At 50.3% G+C, this 20,871-nt stretch overlaps 1 protein-coding gene across 3 annotated transcripts; it reads right to left on the bottom strand.

The window, feature by feature from the left end:
* Positions 1–971: 971 nt before the first annotated feature.
* LOC144949847 (uncharacterized) lies at positions 972–7,549 on the bottom strand. Of its 3 annotated transcripts, none has more exons than XM_078879815.1 (4): positions 7,428–7,549; positions 6,820–6,932; positions 5,227–5,370; positions 972–4,379 (listed from the first exon to the last, which is right to left on the bottom strand). In XM_078879815.1, exons 2-4 carry the CDS (start codon positions 6,929–6,931, stop codon positions 2,875–2,877), a joined length of 1,761 nt encoding a protein of 586 aa, XP_078735941.1. In that variant the 5' UTR covers position 6,932; positions 7,428–7,549; the 3' UTR covers positions 972–2,874. The 3 variants fall into 3 exon arrangements, with proteins under 3 accessions (XP_078735941.1, XP_078735943.1, XP_078735942.1); XM_078879817.1 differs by lacking the exon at positions 7,428–7,549 and adding an exon at positions 7,302–7,405; XM_078879816.1 differs by lacking the exon at positions 7,428–7,549 and adding an exon at positions 7,246–7,378.
* Positions 7,550–20,871: the final 13,322 nt, after the last annotated feature.

Raw genomic sequence — 20,871 nt, 5'->3', positions numbered from 1 at the left:
CAACCACTGTACACGTACAGCTCTAACCCGAACTCACTGCTGTGCGAAGGTCTAACCACATCATCCAAATCGGGATTAATAGACCATACGTCATCAAGAATAATGCGGGAGCATAGAAATAACAGTCCAAAAATGGATGTTTCAGTATTGTACTGGTCCATTGCTGTCCGCAGTTTCACGACAACCGATTGTGTGTGGTGGTCACCCATCCAAGCACTCTCCAGGCTCAAAGGCTGCTTAGCTTCTGAGATGGCGCCAAGGTAGCTAGATGTGAACTCCCTCGCCTGGTATGGAGGAGGTTATGGGTTCAATCCCGACGCCTGCATATTTGGAGTTTGCATGTCTCTCTCGCTGTTATCGCGTGAATTTTTCTCCGGCTCCTCCGGGTTTTCCCCCTCCGCATTTAGATTCAACATCACGCGTTTCGCCTACTTAGCTATAAATGTCCACACGACGATCAGCCACTTGGTTGTGCTGCCATCATTTGTGATGGCCAGGTCGCTTCTAGGAAAAGAGCTACTTTACGTAGCTCAGTGGCAAAATCCAAAACATCTTTTGTTTTTTAGACGTGACGAGATTCGATTATGCACGAGTCGTCATAGACATTAAATGTCAAAAACACAAGAGCCCCTTTTGTATAACCGTATCCAGTAGAACCCCTCTTAACGTCCACCTCTGCTAAGGGGCCATCCATTTAGTACGTACGCATGGAGGGGGGGGGGTTAAACCACATGCGTACGCTTGCGTATGGGGGGTCTACTGACAATGTGCGCATAGGAAACGGGGGGGGGGGGGGGTGAAGCCTCGATAATAATTTGTCTACATTGGCCTTCAAATGAGTTAAACAGTCCGGCGGTGGACTATCCGTTTGCTTAAACACGTTAATATTATTAATCCTTGATAATTTCTGCGTGGATTCAATATCGGCCGTTCTATAGGATTCAGGGGGGGTGGGTCAAGCGAACGTACGCAAGTGGGGGGAGGGGGTGTAAAAAGTCCGCGTGCGTACAGGGAGGTGGGGAGGGGTCAAGTTTTGACAGATTTTTGTGTTACCTACTCAATGGATGGCCCCTCACTACTCATCGCGTAACGATGTGCTTCCATAGAGCCCAATGTGTTCGCTTACCGACCATTCCACTGTTAACGACGGGCTGTTGGTAGGTACAGTAAATATGAATGAATGCATTGATTCAGCGTGCTTCTTTTAATATTATATATTTGTAATATTGTTAGTATCTTTGTGTATTAATATTCATTGTTTAAATATTATAAAATGCTTTTTTTGGGGTGAAAAAGGGGTAACTTTCGATGCTATTGGAACCAATTTAAGCCTTTAATCGCGTATTTCCTATATACTCGCTTAACGACCAAATCACTCCACGACCGGATTCGTGGGAACCAATTACCGTTGCTGAGAGGAGGTATTCTACTGCGCGTGTAACGATTCAGGTACTAAATCAATTCCTCGTGCTCACGGCGGGAGTACACGCATCCGACGGCGCTCTTAAGAAATTACTTTCAAATCCACATCGATGAGATTTGTAAATACCCGCTCCGGGCCGGTGCAGTTTGATTCAAGTGGAGTGTGCGGTGCGGTCTAAAGGAAGAAGACGCGAAATCGTTTAGCGGCAGCGTCGAATGGCAGTGCGGTGGCAACGCTCGCGGCCTCACGGCGAGAAAGGGGGGCCTGGGTTCGACTTCCGATTGGGGCGTGAGTGGAATTTGTACGTAATTCGGCGAAATGTCGGGATTGTGGTCCAAGGTATGGAGACCGAACGGATTTATTTATTTTGATTTATTTTTCTCTAATAATTTTCTTGTTGTGTGCATTTTTTTTGCAGTCTCGTTATTTTTTCATTCATCTTTTAGTTTGTTGATTTGCTAAGTAGTGGGGTTTTTTTATCATCCGTTTACCATCTGTGTAAGGGACTGGCTAATTGATAACAATAATAATTTCATTTAACATAGCGTAATTCATGTAATTTCCATCCCACAATGCAGAACATCAATTACCCAGTCCCTTATACAGATACTACAAAAAAGAAACCCCACTTACTTAGCAAATCAAAAAGTAAAGATGAATACGTGAATAACGATTACAAAAAATGCACGTAACAAGAGAATGATCATCACAGAGAAAATAAATTCAAATAAATAAATGCGTTCGGTCTCCATGGCCCAGAACACAATCCCAACTTTTCACCGGATTTAAGGAGACCCTTCACAGGAGGGGTGGTGGAGTGGCCAAAAAATTATGAGCCGGTTGGAGCTTAATGATGTGCAGTGTTGCGGGATGCAATTGCATGAATGACGCTACATAAAATTAAGATGATTATTACAGGTTCGTCTGAGGTTTCCTCCCGCAGCGAAAAAAAAAGTACAATGTAACCGATATTGTACGTACGTACGCATGCATGTTGAACCTCTTTGTAACAACGGTGAACACGGCACAAGAGAAGCGAATCGCAGTGTGAATGTGAATTAACCTCTTGTGGCGACGGTGAACACGGCGCAAGAAAAGCGAATCGCATGTGTGCTAAAACATTGGCAAAAACATCAAGAATGGCGAAAAATGATACTGCGAAAAAACTTGGCACGACGACCCTCCTTGAAAATGGCTATTGAGACTCGGCGAAGATTATTTCACAGGTAAACAATAGAATAATAATAATCCAAAGAAAACTATTTAGATTTCAATGGCTAATTAGAGAAATCGTTTCCGTCAGAAACGCTTCCCCGAGGCTCACTCCACGCGCGTGGATTCTCAGCGAGGTCGGGTTATCTTATTTTACGCCTCACGTTCGCATCATCGCATCACCGCATCGCGCGAATCCCTTTTCCCTCCACCCCCACGGCCCCACCCCTCGCATCCCTTCAGACGAGCGCGTTCTGAACCGCGTTCTCGGCCGCGTTCTCGGCCGTGTTCCCGGTGCCGTTCCCGGCCGCGTGCCTCCGGGAGTGCTTGCCGAGAGAGTTGCGCGTCGTGAAGGCCTTGCCGCATTCGGTGCAGGCGTGCGGCTTCTTGCCCGTGTGCGTGCCCGCGTGCCGCTCCAGGTCGAAGCGCTGCGCGAAGCGCTTGCCGCACTCGGCGCAGGCGTGCGGCCGCTCGCCCGTGTGGGTGCGCGCGTGCTTCTTGAGGGTGGACGAGTAGAGGAAGCCCTTGCCGCACTCGCTGCACATGAACCTCTCGCCCGTGTGGGTCCTGCGGTGCGTGTTGAGGGCGCAGCGCAGCGAGAAGGCCTTCCCGCAATCTGCGCACGCGTACGGCTTCTCGCCCGTGTGTATCCTCGAGTGCTTCTTCAGGTTGGACGAATACGAGAAGCCCTTGCCGCACTCCTCGCACATGAACGCCCTCTCGCCCGTGTGCGTCCTGGAATGCGCGCTCAGGGCGGACGGCTGGGAGAAGCCCTTGCCGCACTCGGCGCAGACGTGCGGCTTCTCGCCCGTGTGCGACGCGGCGTGCGCCCTCAGGTCGGACAGCTGGGGGAACCTCTCGCCGCACTCCCTGCACGTGTACGATCTCTCGCCGCTGTGCGTCCGCGAGTGCGTCTCCAGGTGGGAGCGCTTCGAGAACCTCTTGGAGCACTCGGCGCACGCGTACGGCTTCTCGCCCGTGTGCGTCCTCGCGTGCGCCCTCAGGTCCGACGGCTTCAGGAAGCCCTTTCCGCACTCGGCGCACGCATGCGGCCTCTCACCCGTGTGCGTCCGCGCGTGCTTGTTCAAGTCGGCGCGCGCCGGGAAACGCTTGCCGCACTCGGCGCAAGCGTGAGGCCTCTCGCCCGTGTGCGTCTTGCGGTGCATCTCCAGGCTGTAGCGCTGCGTGAATCCCCGACCGCACTCTCCGCACACAAACGGCTTCTCGCCCGTGTGCGTCCTCGAGTGCTTGTCCAGCTGGGAGAAGTGCGAGAACCGCTTGCCGCACTCGGCGCACGCGTGCGGCTTCTCGCCCGTGTGCTCCCGGCAGTGCGTCGCCAGGTTGGAGCGCTGCGTGAACGCCTTGCCGCACTCGCCGCACGCGAATGGCTTCTCGCCCGTGTGCGTCCGCGAGTGGTTCTTCAGCACGGAGAGCTGCACGAAGCCCTTGCCGCACTCCTTGCACACGTGCGGCATCTCGCCGCTCGCATTCGCCACGACCCTACGGCGGGCGGGCTTAGCCGCCGGCGCGGGAGCGTCCGGAGGTGCCCCAGCGGGGCACGGCTTCTTCCTGCTGCGCTTCCTCCTGCCCGGGGCACAGGCCCCGAGTTTCTTCCCGCAGCGCGTGCAGCGTCGCAGCGTCTGGCCGACGACGCGTCGTTTCCCTCGGCCCGCCCTCGTCGTCGGTCGCCCGCCGAGGCCCCTCCCGCAGTCTGCGCACAGAAGCCCCGGGCCGCTTCCCTCGTCTGCAGCGCGGGTGCCGACACAAACACATAAAACAAAACGCAAAAGAACGCGGGGTTTTAAGGTGCGGCACACAAAAAATTACAGCAAGGTTCGGTGGATCATCCGCGCGCGCGTGCGTGTCTCTCCGTTCGCAACGTTTCAAACTGAATCAGACGGTCAATGTGGAAGACAAGAGCCTCGGTTGAGGTATCTACCAGATTTTTTAATGCATTACGCTCGAGGAAAAAAATTTGCTCCATAGGCTCATCACCGGATTCCTCCAGGACAAAGATTCCAAATTCGTTTATTTCTCAATCCGAATGTCCTGATGAGGGTCGCGGCGGCAGTATGTCGAGTAGGGCGGTCCAGACCTCCCTTTCCTGGAGACAGACTCTAGCTCTACACTACTATACACTACTACACTATACACTACACTATACACTACTATAAACTACACTACTATACACTACTACACTATACACTACTATACACAGACTCCAGCTTTTCCTGGGGAATTCCCACGCATTCTCAGGCCAGCCGAGCGACATCGTCCCGCCAGCGTGTCCTGAGCCGGTCCTGGGGTCTTTGCCCAGTGGGACGTGCTGCCCAGTAGAGTTCCAGGAGGAGTCGTCAAATCCGCCGCCGACCGGCGAAACGTCACGGTTACTCGCATTGGAAACGCTGTTGTGGGTTTTACTCACCAGCACACAACAACCGGTTCGTGCTGAAATAGTGAATTAATTGGCCATGTTTTGTTAACGCGACACAAACCCCTTACACCGATCGGCCGTCCAATTCCAAGCTCTCCAATCGGCGTCATTCCTGGGGATGCGAATGGCTTTCTCCGCTAATGCGACGACCTCTTACCTTCTTCGCTACCAACGTCCTCCTCGGACAACTCCACCTCGATGAAGTTCTGATCGGCGGTGGCCGGGCAACCCCGGTAGGGACTCCCCGTCTCCTCTGGCCTCCCACTGGCCACCTCCGGTTTAATCATCTTCAAATCCTGAACTGCAATTTTGGAAAGAGGACAAAAATACAAAGTACACAATCGTTTCCGATTTGAACGGCAATTCTAATATACACACACACATACAAAAAAGATGATTTAAGCGACCTGGCTATCACAAATGGCAGCTCAACGAATTTGCTCATCAACATCATCATTGCGTGGAAATTTAGAGCAACCAAATACTCTAAATGCGTGTAAATTGATTATAAATGTGGAGGGGAAAAACCGAAAAATCCACGCGACCACGGAGAGAGAGACATGCAAACTCCAAATATCAAGAGTCAGAATATGTATTTATACTGGAGGAATCCGATGAGCTACAAAGCTCTTTTACACAGATGTCCAGAAGGGGCATGGGATCGGAACGTTACAAATTTACAGCAGCAGGCGTCAGGGTCGGGACGAACCCACGATCTCCTGCATACCAGGCGAGGAAGTTAACATCTCCAGGACACCGTGGTGCCCCGACCTCAATCAGAACATGTATTCATCCCGGAGGAGGAATCCAATGAGCTGTAAAGGTTTTTTTCACAGATTGTCCCAAGCGGAGGTTCAGAGTCCAGAACTGGGCTCCTTTGATCTCAAAACCCTCCTTGGGGGTTCACAGAACCCGAGCCCCTTGTCCTGGTCGAGAACTGGGCTCCTTTGATCTCAACACCTGAGCCCCTTATCCTGGTCCAGAACGGAGCTACTACTTGGATCTTGATTTGAAGCTTTCGTGACTGCAGGAATCCATACTCTTTGGTTCTTTCGGTAAAGTCACGTAGGTAGAAACAAAACAAAATAAATCACGACGTTTCGATAGCAGCACAAGCCATCGTCTTCAGGTGAAAATCGTGACAGCCGCGATGTCTGCTGCCTTATTATAGTGTAAATAGCGTGGCAGCTCCTTACTATTAAAATTCCTTCCTTTTATTATTGTTACCCCTACTCCTCCCTTTGTTGCTGCTAATCCTACATAATGCACGGGCATAATATGACTTTGAGACCCCACCCCCCTCCTACGCATTCCACAAGTAGTGACTCATTCCATATCTGCATTTCCATAAATATGCTAAATTTCTCTGTTGATATGCAAATTCATTTGTCAAGGCGCCCTTCCTCCTCTAACCCAGCTTAAATATACGCTGCCAAGCTTGGTGGTGTTCATTCAGATGCTGTCTCTCCGACAGACCTGTTCTTCACCTGAGGACGGCTGCTTGCGTTGTGGCCGAAACGTCGTGAGAATTGTATTTTATTATGTTATATTTTTATTATTTTATCATTTCCCTTCTACGTGACTTTACCGAAAGAACCAAGAAGATGTTAAAGGAAATTAACTTAGATGTCAAAAACCCTCTTCCCGGCGGGGTCTTCTCATTGGTCGTGAAAATCAAGACATGGGAGACGGTCCCATGTCAATCACAAGAAGGCGTGCAGGCATTTGGGGCAAGGTAGGGCAGCCTCACCAGCAGCAGCCTCAGTGTCTTCATCCTTCACCATCAAATCCGGCCAAATCCCAAGGCTCGCATCTTCTTCGTATTCCTGTTTGATGTTCGTCAAGTCAATCTGTGAAGCCATTCTGGAGGAAGTGGAGGGCGGGGAGGAAATAATATAAATTAAGACACCAAAATAGATGAGCACACATCTCAAGCAAGTTTGTTTCAATGGGCACACTTTTAATTGCACGCAAAAAAGGTAGAAAGCCATTATTTCGACGGCAGAATTCATCGATTTGGATGCATTGCATGCAAGTTGGGTGGCTTTGCGTGAAGCCAATGAAGCATTTCGAAAGGAAGCCACCCCCGTGTAGCCTTTAACAAGACTGCAGGGGCAAGTGGCTATGACGTCCGGCAGATGTGGCAACACGAGGTGATGTGTGGGGGGGTGGCCACCAGCACCACCACGCCCGGCCGTCTTTGTCTCCCCAGTGGCGATTATTTTTACACACCGCACGCAGTGCCACCACCACCACCACTACACGCAGGCTAACACCAACAACAACAAGACGAATGATGTTGAGGCCAGCGAGGGCCCAGAGAGAGAAATTGGCATTGATGGCGAATAGCGAATTGACCTCTCGGCAAGTGGCAGCGGCAGCAGCGGCGGCGGTGGTGGTGACAGAGGCAAAGAAGCCGCGAAGGGACGGCGACTCGATGTCGGCACAGACGCAAAACAAAACGACGCGCCCGAGGTTGGGACACCCCCAACCGCCCCTCCCCTCCCACCCACGACCGCCCCTCCCCTCCCACCCCCGACCGCCCCTCCCCTCCCCTCCCACCCCCGACCGCCCCTCCCACCCCGACCGCCCCGCCCCTCCCACCCCAACCGCCCTCCCCTCCCTCCCACCCCGACCGCCCCTCCCCTCCCACCCCTCCCACCCCTCCCCTCCAACCCCAACCCCCCTTCCTCACACCCCAACCCCCCTCCCTCCCCAACCCCCCTCCCTCCGACCCCAACCGCCCTCCCCTCCCACTCCAATCCCCTTCCCCTCACACCCCAACCCTCCTCCCTCCCTCCCCAACCCCCCTCCCTCCCACCCCAACCGCCCTCCCCTCCCACCCCAACCGCCCTCCAGACGATGCCTGCTGCTGTAGATTTGGAGGTTGCATGTTAACTACCTCGCCTGGTATGCAGGAGGTCGTGGGTTCGAATCCGACCCTGACGCCTGCTGTACAATTGGAGTTTGGGTGTCTCTGTGCCGGTGGTCGAGTGGATTTTTCTCTGGGTCCTCCTCCAGATTGCCCCCCTTCACATTTAGAATCAACATCAATGCGTTTAGAGTGTTTGACTGCTGCTGTAATTTCCACGTGATTATGATGATGATAATAAGCCCCAAGGCCATAGCCATGGAGTCAACGTTGAGGGGACCAAATCTTGCAGGGTGTCTGGGGGTCCCAACCCAGAAACAATATCTAAATTTGAAAACTCATTTCCTGCCTAAAATATTTTTAAAATTCCCTAACGCATGGGATAGATTTTTTTTTACAATAATGTCTAAGAGTGTATTGTATTACATTGCTCTGTTTGTATTTTTTTTACCATTTCTTGTTTCATTGTATGTAAAGGGATTCATAAAGTACAACCATAACCACAATCATATAAACATAAATCTATGCATTGATTTATATGAAGTCCAGATATTGCGGCTAAGGTTTAGCAAATAGTTTTTTTTTAATAGCAAAATATTGGAGGTGACATCTTGAGCATATTTGAATATTGGCGGGGATGTGTTCGACCCAATATTTATTATAATTACGGCATTGATAAGCCCACTTGGTTAAGCTATCATTTGTGAAAGCCTGGTCGCTTCTGAAAAAGAGCTACTACATTGCAGCTCAGTGTGGCTTTACCTGGTCAAATTAAATTAAAACAGTTTAAAACTGTCTATCCGTGAAATATGTAACCTCCTAACGTCTTATAAATATGAACAAATTATGTTGCTACTTCTGGTTTGCTTTGTGATTTTCCGTAATCCTAGTCTCCGTTAAAAAATAATCCCCGTGATTTGTGTCGCTAAGCGGCAACTGTTTGTGGATACAAATGTATAAATAGCAAGCGGAAGATTATTCAAGGTATCACCTCTATCCCCACGGGTATCGAAACTTCACGCCACCGTGTGTGTCGTGTTGTTTAGAATAACAACAGCCTATTCCTAGCCACTGTTTGTATCTCTCCAAATATATAATCATCATCATCATGGGCATGTCAGAGGCACTTAACCGATACCGATTATATCCTAGGTTCAAGCCCTGGGTCTGTGTGTCTCTGGTAGAGTAGCAATGGCCATGTCAGAGACACTGAGCCTGTACTGATGATATCCTGGGTTCAAGCCCTGGGTCTGTGTGTCTATGGTAGAGTCACAATGGCCATGTCAGAGACACTTAACCGATACTGATTATATCCTGTATGTAGGAACCTCGCCTGGTATACACAGGAGGTCGTCAGGTCGATACCGACCATGACGCCTGTTGTATCTTTGAAGTTTGCGTCTCTCCTCGTGGTCACGTGGTCCTCCGGTTTTGTATCCCCTCCACACTTAGAATAAACATCACACATTTAGAGTATTAGGCTGCTGCCTTAAATGTCCATGTGATGACGGTGATGATGATCATGATAAGCCACTTCGTTGACCTATCATTTGTCATGGCCAGGTCACTTCAGAAAACAATAAGCTACATAGCTCATTGGCGCCTTACCTGGTCAAATAAAAAATGAAACAAATGTAAAAAATACTTTTTTATAAGACGCTTTAATGAAATGTACCGTACTAGTAATGGCAGAACTCCACGACTCCAGGAAGTGGCCCCGAAGCTTGCCACAGCCAACGTGAGTTGAGTGTGGACAATTCGACCCAAGCCGAAACATAACATATAAAAATGAATGTTTATTTTTTTTTATGATAGAATATAGTCTTGTCATCAGTAATATATAAGTATACCAAGTTTGTAGTCGATACGACATTGGGAAGTGGGTTAAAATTGAGTTACGATATTTGAGGATATGACAACAACAGACAGAGTGAGTTAAATAAAAGCGTGTAAAAACACTTTTCAATTCAGCTTAGTTCAGAATCAACAATGCGTTTCGAGTGTTTGGCTGCGATAAACTTGCACGCGATGAGCTCACTTAGGGGCGGACTCGTCGAGGTGGCGTTAGGAATTGCGTGACATCCACTCGTTGCCCACGTGGGATCACAATGTCCCCCAAAGCACGCACGTGGATGGGGTAGGCTCCTCGCACAGGCGTCCAAAGACAAAGATCCCCCGCATAGCCTTAACAGACTGTAAGGGGCAAGTGCTGTAAGCGAGTAGCACCTATGAAGGACGACCTGCACGGCACACGAGGGGGTGGGTGGCCAACACCACGCCCGGCCGCCTTTGTCTCCCCAGTGGCGATGTTTACACACCGCGCCAGATACTCATTTGAGGGTGAGACGACCTAGGGGAAGCCCAGGACCAGTTCAGATAATCGTCACTGGGTGTTGGCCGTGAGTGCAGCGTGCTAACCGCTGCACCACCGCTCCCCACAAATTTCCACCCATCACACACGCACGCCTCGCCCCCCCCCCCTGCATCACTGTGTTGTATATATAAGAGCAGATATCGTATGTGAGTATATGCGGTGTGCATTTACAACACAGTTTGGATCCATATTGCATCTGAATGCAACGTTGTACAGAAGCGGTAGAGAAAGAGAGATCTATTTATATATATAAAAAATTGTCATAGGTCTAAATGTGAGTTTATGCATTTCTATGCGAGTTTTGTGTGTGTCTGTGTGAGTCAGTGGGTCTCAATGTGAGTCTATGCGTGTCTATGTGAGTCTCTGAGTCCTACTGTTAGTCAATGTATCTATGTGAGTCTATGCGTGTCTACGTTAGTCTCTGGGTCCTACTGTTAGTCAATGTATCTGTGAGTCTATGCGTGTCTATGTGAGTCTCTGGGTCCTACTGTTAGTCAATGTATCTGTGAGTCTATGCGTATCTACGTGAGTCTCTGGGTCCTAATGTTAGTCAATGTATCTATGTGAGACTATGCGTTTCTACGTGAGTCTCTGGGTCCTAATGTTAGTCAATGTATCTATGTGAGTCTATGCGTTTCTATGTGAGTCTGTGGGTCTCTATGTATTTTTTTATCACCGATGTCAGTCTGTGGTTCTCTATGCGAGTCAATGCATTTCCTATCTGAGTCAAGGGATCTCTATGCGAGTATTTGCGTCTCCTATGCGAGTATTTGCGTCTCCTATGTGAGTCAGCGGGTCCCTGTGTGAGTCAGCGGGTCTCTGTGTGAGTCAGTGAGTCTCTATGTGAGTCTTTGTGTTCTCCTATGTGAGTGAGTGGGTCTCTATTTGAGTCGGTAGGTCTCTATGGAAGTCGTTGCATCTCATGAGTGAGTTGATCTCTGATTGAGTCAGTGAGTTTCTATGTATCTGTGTTCTCCCATTTGAGTCGGTGGGTCTCTATGTGAGTCAGTGGGTCTCTATGTAAGTCAGTGGGTCTCCTATGTGAGTCATTGGGTCTCTATGTGAGGCAGTGGTCTCCTTTGTTAGTCAGTGCGTCTCTGTGTGAGTCTTGTGTCTCATATGTGAGTCAGTGGGTCTCTATGTGAGTCAGTGGGTCTCTATGTTAGCCTCTGTGTGAGTGTTTGCATCTTCTATGCGAGTCAGTGGGTCTCTATGTGAGTCGGTGGGTCTCTATGTGAGTCTCTGTATGAGTCTTTGCATCTTCTATGTGAGTCAGTGGGTCTCTATGAGGCTGTGTGTTCTCCTATGTGAGTCTATGTGTTCTCTATGAGTCTGTATCTATCTGTGCGCGTCTTTGGATCTTTATTTGAGTCAATGTATCTCTGTGAGTCTATGCGTTTATATGCGAGTCTGTGTGTATCTGTGTGAGTCAGTGGGTCTCTATGTGAGTCTCTGTGTGAGTCTTTGCATCTTCTACGTGAGTCAGTGGGTCTCTATGTGAGTGAATGGGTCTCTATGTGAGACTTTGTGTCTCCTATGTGAGTGAGTGGGTCTCTATGTGAGTCGGTGGGTCTCTATGTGAGTGAGTGGGTCTCTGTGAGTGAGTGGGTCTCCATGTGAGTGAGTGGATCTCTATGTGAGTCGGTGGGTCTCTACGTGAGGCAGGGGTCTCCTATGTGAGTCAGTAGGTCTCTATGTGAATCTCTGTGTGAGTCTTTGCATCTTCCAGGTGAGTTAGTGGGTCTCTATATGATACTTTGTGTTCTCCTATGTGAGTCTATGCATTCCGTGTCAGTCTGTATCTATCTGTGCGCGTCTTTGGATCCTTATTTGAGTCAATGTGTTTCTGTGAGTCTAAGCGTTTTTACGTGAGTCCGTGTGTCTCCTATGTGAGTGGGATTCTATGTGAGGCTTTGTGTCTCGTATGTGAGTGGGACTCTATTTGAGTCCAAGGGTCTCTATGTGAGTCTTTGCATCTCATGAGTGAGTGGATCTCTGTGTGAGTCAGTGAGTCTCTATGGGAGTCTTTGTGTTCTCCGACGTGAGTCAGTGGGTCTCTATATGAGGCGTTGTGTCTCCTATGTGAGTGAGTGGGTCTATATTTGAGTCGGCGGATCTCTATGTGAGTCATTGCATCTCGTGAGTGAGTGGATCTCTGTGTGAGTCAGTGAGTTTCTATTTATTTGCGTTCTCCCATTTGAGTCAGTGGGTCTCTATGTGAGTCTCTGTGTGAGTCTTTGCATCTTCTATGCGAGTCAGTGGGTCTCTGTGTGAGTCGGTGGGTCTCTATGAGAGACAGGGCTCTCATATGTGAGTCTTTGTGTCTCCTATGCGAGTCAGTGGGTCTATATGTGAGTCTTTGCATCTCATGACTGAGTGGATCTTTGTGTGAGTCTCTATGTGAGTATTTGTGTGCTCCCATTTGAGTCAGTGGGTCTCTATGTGAGTCAGTGGGTCTCTATGTGAATTTCTGTGTGAGTCTTTGAATCTTCTATGCGAGTCAGTGGGTCTCTGTGTGAGTCGGTGGGTCTCTATGAGAGACAGGGGTCTCATATGTGAGTCTTTGCGTCTCCTATGCGAGTCAATGGGTCTATATGTGAGTCGTTGCATCTCATGACTGAGTGGATCTTTGTGTGAGTCTCTATGTGAGTATTTGTGTGCTCCCATGTGAGTCAGTGGGTCTCTATGTGAGTCAGTGGGCCTCTATGTGAGTATCTGTGTGAGTCTTCGCGTCTGAGTCAGTGGGTCTCTATGTGAGTCAGTGGGTCTCTATGTGTGTCAGGGGTCTCTATGCGAATTAGTGGTTCTCTGTGTGACTATTTGCATCCCCTATGTGAGTCAGTGATCTTCTATGGGAGTCTTTGTGTCTCCTATGTGAGTCGGCGGGTCTCTGTGTCACTGGGTCTCTTTGTTAGTCTTTGTGACTCCTATGTGAGTCAGTGGGTCTCTTTGTGTCCCTGGGTCTCTATGTCTTTGCGTCTGCTGTGTCAGTGTAGCCTGCGCTCCTCCGTTGAAGGAGCGCAGGCTACACTGGGTTTATCATACAGTTCATCGTTTGGGTTACATGGCCACAATCACACAATTGTGGCTTGTGTCTTTAACGTATCTGTATGTCTCTGTGTATATATTTGTGTCTCTGTGTATCTCTTTGGGTCTCTATCTTATCCTTCCGCATGGCTGATGTAGACTCAGAGCAGCAACTACAATTTCACGTTTAGGTGGTCAAACCAGACAACAGCGTCAGGTGCCGCAGAGTAGTGTATCATCACTCTGATGCCTCCTTCGTATTTGTGGATCGGGGCATTGCGTCGTTATACGCTGTTTGCTCTGTTCTGGATGACCACAGTCGCACCACTACTTCTGGGGTTTTTAAATTTTCCATTTGTGCATCAGGTATCCGTATCTGCTGCCATGGTTTGTGCAGTAGATGCGATTTAGAGTAGACCATGAGTTTATCGGAAGATCAAAACCAGGGATCGTTTGCATTGCGTCTTTTGCAACAAGGTGTTTGTGAGTTCTTTGGAACCCCATTCAGCTTTCCAAGCTTCATCAGGATTGAACACGCATTGTTGAAGGTTAAGTACATGGTTGCAAAAGGGGCCTGGCGTGACCTCAAGCAATGATGAGGGATGTTATGGAGGTCCTGGTGAATGGGAAATGGCGACTGTTTTCCTCGATTTGAAGGACTTCCGGCAGCGTTGCGGCAGATGGGTGGGTAGAGGTGTGGTGACAGCATGGGCAGCCCAGGGTGTTGGGGTCAACTTGATGATGTCAGTGATACACCACCGCATTGCAGTGCTCAGTTGGACATCAAGTCAGGTGTGAATATTTCTGGTCCGTATTGGTGCACAGTACTCGGCTATAGAGTACACAAGGGCCACCGTTGACGTCCGTAGCACTGGGTGATGATGCTCCTCAGCTTGTGCTTACCAGTTGCTGGGCTAGGTTGACCCTTTTTTTGGTCTTGGCGGCTATCTTTTTCAGGTGGTCGTGGAAGGTTAGCATACGGTCCGACTTCACTCTGAGATAGGTTGGAGTGCAGTCGTATCGCACAGTAGTGTTGCCGCAGAAAGTCACTTTCAGAGTGTGCTTGGTGCTCCTATTATCAAGATGAAATTGAGTTAATTGTTTCGTGGAGATTTGGCTTGAGTCTCCATTTCCAGAAATATTCCCCCATGGTGTTTAGATCTCGGCTCAGAATGGATTTGTGATGCCATGGCTTCGAAGCCACTCCACAAGCGCCACGACCCCCACCCCCGACCCCCACACTGAGTACACACACGCAGCGCACACACGCAGTCTCCTGGCGTGGGATTGCTTGGCACAACGGGTTTTAATCCGAAGGATCCCTATAAGGAAAGTACCACGGTTTCCCGGTGCCAGGGGATTGGCCAACCCTCGCAGGACAATTCACATCGCGGTGCCCCTGAGTTGGCTTAATAGTGTAGGGTCGTAAAAATGTTTACCGCGCCAGCCACTCTGAGTCATTCACGACATCGGGAGAAGCTGGGGTGGAAAAAGCGAGAAAGGCAGACGATGAGATCAGGAGAGCACAGCGCCACGACCACCCCCCCCCCGACCCTCGTACCGAAGACACACTCGCAGGGTGTGTATTCGACAGTCGGGTGTTATTCCGGATTAACGAGGGCGAGTAATGTATTCTTCAGTTACGGAAGGACTGACAAACGATCGCAGAAGCACCGAACACGGCGATCCATGTAAGGGCAAAAAAGTGGAGAAAGGCCGCGCGGTACGACGTGACCCCGGGCTTTTGAAGTCAAGGGGATAAAAGGGGAGACCGGGGGCCGTTCAAACAGTTGATCTTCAACATCTTGGCTGCCAAGACCCCGCTGCCGTCCTGCCTTCTTCAGGCGTTCGCAGCATCCATGTGATGCCAGCGAGTGCCGCTACGAGGCAGTGATAGGCAAGGCTTTCTCGTCCTCTTCCCTCCGCCTCTCACAGCGTCCGTGTGACGCCGTGAGTACAGCTACGAGGTACATGGTAGGACGTTTGAGTGACTGAGAATGTAGGCAGCAGTAGGCTAGGCTTTTCTCGCAAGATATTCCCACCGGGTAGTGCCGACTGGGCACCTTACTTTAAGGGATTCTGGTTGGCGCCGAGAATAAAGGTCAGCACAGAGCATTGGCGGTGTGGTGTCTGCGATTTGTGTGTAGCGGTGGGGGAACGTGCTGCGAGAGTGAACGCAGGGTGCTGTTCGCGGGATCGCTACCACGTTTGCGCGAGTGAAGTAATTGCGCAGGTGTGAGTGCGCTCGCAGCCCCTTTTGTTAGCGGGGCCGCGGTGTGTGCGGGCGTGTGTTTTAACCCCGTGTAGCTCCAATGCCAGCAGCACGAGCATGTCCCTCAGAGAGGACGTTAGCATGGGGGGCCCCGTCACTCACGCCCCACCTGCCCAGCGAGGACGGTGGGGTGGACGTCGGGCCCCACAGATGCGATGTCGCTGAAAGCGGAATATAAAACATGTGCATGGCCCGGTTGCTGGCATGCCGCTCGTGTAGATATTGAAGAGCATTGGCGCAAGTTACTGAACCTTGTGGCAATCCATTGTTGAGGAACCGGGTTGAGCTGGCTTTGTCACCCATATAGACACGCAGTCGCTTATTGCTCAGCCATCGTCCATATCAGGTGGATTGTTTCGAGGCAGGGAATGGTCCTTGCCAGCTTCAACATCAAGCCCCTTAATCCAGACTCTTATAGAATGATGATAAGTTCACAAAGTCTGCGCCGGTCTTGGATTGTTTCTGGAGTCCGGCCTCAATGTGTGTCGCCAGAGCCAAAACTTGGCCTCAGCAGCTGCGACTAGGCCGGAATTCTGCGCTTGTTATTAAGGGATCACTAATTCACCGACAGGCCTGATTCTCCAGAGGATGCTGCATTCCAGTGGTGTATAGGTCACGCATAGGAGTGATATTGGCCTATAGCTTTCCGAGTCGTCGGTTGGCTCACCCAGTTTGGGGATTGCAATAACCATCGCCTCGGGTCGCAGTTGTGTTGCTAGTGAGCAGAGTGGAAAGTTGATTGCTGCTTGGGATTTAAAACCAGGTGCAGATCTTCAGCGGACATCCAATCAGCGAGGTATTTTCCGTTGGCCTCATCTACTGCATAGCCACACATAGTATGGTGGCTGTTAAAGTCACCAACGTATAGAATTGGGATTGGTGCACTCGGGAGCGCTGGCTTTGGCTATTTTAACTAAAGGCTTTGTACACGTTTGGTGATGTTCAGCTCCCCTATTTTGATGCTGGTGGTGTAGGTGGCTTCTTTTTCAGTTGGTGGGAAGACGTAGAGTTCTCCGATGGTGTTCTTTTCGCATATGGCCATGTCATATTTCGTGTGGTAGTGGCTCGTCGTGAGGTTATATCCGTGGATGTGGTAGCGACCGGCATGCAGGGGTCATCCAAGACGTGGGTTTCTTGGAGCGCCATGACATCAATGTTAAGGGTTTTCATTATGGTCGCGAGATACTTGCTCATCACACGGGAGAGTCCCTCAATGTTCATTTGGGGGATCCTTGTCCCAGGGCTTATCTGTGCACGTTGTCGTTGCTCAGGAGACCGGGAAGTCGATGATCGATATATACTCAGTCGCCGCATCGATGGCATTCGTCGTGATTTATTACTTAACAGAGTGGGCCGCGTGAAGGCTGCCATCTTCCACTCCATAGATTTCTATGCATCTGTGTCACTATGTGTGGGTGGAGAGTCACGCAGTCCCCTATGGAGGGGATGGTTGGCAAATGTTTTTACAGAGTGCGGAAGGCCTAGCTAATAAGTGTTGTACTGTAACCGAGCCTATTACTGAGAACCGTGGTCGTGGAGTAACACTAATTGTGGAGTCTGATGATGTTAAGGAGGGGAGAGCCAACTACCGCTTCCTCCTGCGTTGTGTCCCACTAGCTGGGCTGCAGTTAGTCAGCTTTCTGAATGTTGTTGTAGGTGGTGGCTCCACATGCTGTGGGTCTTGAGATTTGGGGGAGTTTTTTGGCTTTAGTCCCCTCTGCAGCAAGGCGAGGTGTTGTACTTACCCCCCATCCCCACATACTCCAGTCCCATGTAGTCGAGGCCCGAAGTGAGGGAGTGGTGGTTGGTTACCTTCCCGAAGCTCTCTCCAAATTCGCATCCTGCAAGTTGACCCATCACCCCCCTGTGCAGCTTTTGATTCCGAGGAAGGGAAGGGAAAGTGGGGGGGGGGGGGGAAGGCGGCTGCAAAGAAAGCCAGGTCAGTGCCCGGCCAATTAAGTGGGTTTTTTTTTAAACGTCGCACTGACCACCACTAAAACCGTCGAGGTGAAATTGATGTGGTTAATTTTAATCCAGAGCTCGAATTTAGGAGGGATAAAAGAAAACTCAGCACAGAAAAAACAATTAATGCGGTGTTTGTTGCTGTTTTCGCTGCTGCGCAGTCATTGGTGACCGGAGCTGAGGCCATCAGCTCACCATACCCGTGACATCGGTGCGATCGCCGTGGTTGGGCGATACAAAAAAAAGAAACTCCCTGACGATTTTTAGCAGTGCCAACTCCGGAGCTCTCCACCTCTGAGCCACTCGAATCCAACCACCTCCGAGATGCAGCAGCGTCTGATGAATGCAAGCGACCCAATCAATTCAACGTGGAGCAACGTCACAGGCGTCAACGCCTCCGCCGCTGCCACCACCACTGCCGATTACGCGTTCGTCGTCGTCATCACATTCGTCCAGATATTCGACATTCTCATGACGCTACCGTCCGTTGCCTTCCTCATCGTCACCCTTGCCACCGTCCTGAGCAGCGCCACCCTCCGCGAGAGCTCGCGCTACGTCCTCTTCGTCAACCTCCTCGCGTGTGACAGCTGCTTCCTCCTCAACTCCAACGTGATGGCCACCCTCGTGTGGCGCCGGGTGACCATTGCCTTCATGCCCTGCTACATGTACATCATACTCGCATCGGTGCTCAACCACGCTGGCGCGATTTTCGTCACCGCCATGTCCGTCGAGCGCTATGTGGCTGTCTGCCACCCGCTGCGCTACCACAGCTGGTTCGGTCCCCGTGCCACCCTCCGCGCCATCGCCTGCGTCTGGTCTGTGGTGAGCATGTGCCCGCTGTTGCAGGCCGTCCTGGCCTTCTCCGGCGAAGGCTCCGACGAGCCGAGCCTCAGCCAGACGTCGGTATGCATGCCGAATCAGATCGACATGCTGCTCCACCACCGGACGGCGCTGATCACGCTCCGGGAGCTGGTGAATAGCGTCGTGTTCGTGATGAGCGTCGCCGTGATGCTCTTCACTTACACGCAGATCGTGAGGGCGGCCAGGAAGAGTGCAGCGTCTGGAGGCAGAGGAGGAGGTGGCGGAGGTAATAATAATTTTTAAATAACAATTTAAATTTGTGAAGCGGCGCGTGTGTGCCGTAGATCCCACCAATGCACCACCGTGTAAGGAAATGTACATGTGGTTGAACTTATTTCGCACCATACGTAGCCAACCGTGCTAATCGGAGGTGCGGGAAGTAGGAAATAAACAAAACCTGCAGGGAAAACAGCCAGAACTATAGGGGGGTAAAGGCGAGTTTCAAGAGGTGAGTTTTAAAGATAGACTTGAGTACAGCTCACGATTCTGATTGTCTTCTTAGCAGTCTGGGAGTTGAAAAGTGGCAAAATCCCAATCACACCAGGACCAAAACCCTGACCTTGGAATACTGAGAAGGCGATCCAAAGACCTCAGTGACCTCGTTGGGCTAAGCCATTGAGAGTCTTATAGTCAGCAGCAGATGAATCTTATAGTCGGCCACTCCATACTTGACTGGTAGTCAGTGCAGAGAGACAAGAGAGTGGGCGTGTGATGATGATGATGATGTGCCCACAAACGTGATGTGGTGTGCATAAGCACTCTAGCAGCTGCATTCTGAACGAGCTGGAGTCTAACCCAGCGGCACCTCACTCGGAATCCCAAACAGGTGGTGGTGGTGAAGGAGATTTGAACTCCGCGTGCAGGGCACGCAACACGGTGGCTCTCCATGGTCTCCAGCTGGTCCTCTACCTCAGCGCGCTGGGCAACGAGATCTTCCTGCTGCTCCTCAGCTTCGTGACGAGCAACGCGAAGATATTCGCTCTCTGCAGGATCTTGCTCTACTCGGTGCTCTTCGTGACCTCCCGAATGGTCATTCCGCTCGTCTACGGCCTCAGAGACCAGGAACTCAGGAGGCAGATGAAGAGGAGGCTGCAGTGCGGCGCTGCAGGGAAAGTGCGGCAAAGTTTGACCCATGGTCCAGCGATGTCCTGATGGTGGTGGCGGAGGGAGGAGAGAGGGATATGGGGGGAAGAGGAGGGATAAGGAGGGTGGTACCAAGTCGTCGTCTTGCTCTATTTAAGGCCAGAAGCAGGTGGATGGCTTCACTATTCTGGCAATTCGCCCAATGATGCTGGATGCAATTACCAGCGAAACGTCGTCTTCAAATTGTAAATGTTGTGGATTTACTCTGCAACACACAAACTGTGGGCTGCAGTAGTATACTACACTATGCTAGTAACTAATTGGCGCGTTATTTACGTGACAATTACCGCCTGTGTCGTGTGATGGAGGGTTACGACACATTTATACTTAAAGCGACCTAACCCAAAAACCTTTATGAACACATTGAGTTGCAGGACTCTTTCTCTGGCGGTTACCAGGAGAAAACTCACGTGTATGAGGGCACGTTATATCCCCGTACAGATGGAAACAGGTTAGTGCACTCGACGGGTCGTGGTTTGGGAAATCGACTGAGGTTTGAGAGGACAAAACACGACACTTCGTTACAGTCTGTGCCCAATAATGCATGTTGTTTTCATAACGGAAATTGGATATAACACGATGAATGTATTATAGGGAACAACACGGGGAATGGCTTTAACACGTTCCTTCGGAGTGGGCAGGTAGGAACTTGGTTGGACAGCGCATTCGTGCGATCCGTGTCACGCGGCTTAAGCTGCGTGGGGCGGCGCGTCACGTGGTGCTGAGCCCGCCCGAAGCGCTCTATGAAATACAAATCGAGGGCAGGGCTATGCACGACAGACAAATAATCCCTGGTGGGCAGTGTGGAACTGTTGTTCCTACCTGTAAAAGTTGTATAGTCTCGTTTAGATGCCACTGGTTTTTCATGTGCTGCAGATGTAGATGCTACTGGTTCTTCATGTTCTTTAGATGTATATGCCACTGGTTCGTCATGTTACATCTGCATGAAAAACGGACAGATTTGTTTGTATCTCTGAAAGTTCGTAAGTCAAATGTTCTTAAGTAGAGTTCCTGTACCTCACAATTAACCCCTTTCCCCCTGGTATGATGACGTACTTGGATGTACGTGAACCTCTATTTTACTGTAAAATGTCTTGGTGACTACAAGAAATTGTACGACGGTCACAAACTGCATTGCTAAGGAAGAACTAAGGGTGGAACAAAACCCTAAATGACGCAGGTTAATTCCATAACCTATTTTTATTACACGCTTTCTATGAACTCACTCTGTTGTTGTTGTATCCTCAAATCTTGTAACTCCATTTTAACCCACTTCCCAATGTGGTATCGA

Source organism: Lampetra fluviatilis, chromosome 55 (assembly GCF_964198595.1).
Source record: "Lampetra fluviatilis chromosome 55, kcLamFluv1.1, whole genome shotgun sequence".
Lineage (NCBI taxonomy): Eukaryota > Metazoa > Chordata > Hyperoartia > Petromyzontiformes > Petromyzontidae > Lampetra > Lampetra fluviatilis.
The sequence above is the reverse complement of the archived record's forward strand: the minus strand, read 5'-3'. Positions and strand labels throughout refer to the sequence as shown.

Bases quoted from the DNA above. Each gene is read 5' to 3' on its own strand.
- LOC144949847 (XM_078879815.1), bottom strand. From the start codon at position 6,931: ATGGCTTCACAGATTGACTTGACGAACATCAAACAGGAATACGAAGAA. The intron at 5,371-6,819 runs GTGAGGCTGCCC...CCAAAATTGCAG, and splicing joins AGACACTGAGGCTGCTGCTG to TTCAGGATTTGAAGATGATT. The intron at 4,380-5,226 runs GTAAGAGGTCGT...CCCGCGCTGCAG, and splicing joins GGACGTTGGTAGCGAAGAAG to ACGAGGGAAGCGGCCCGGGG.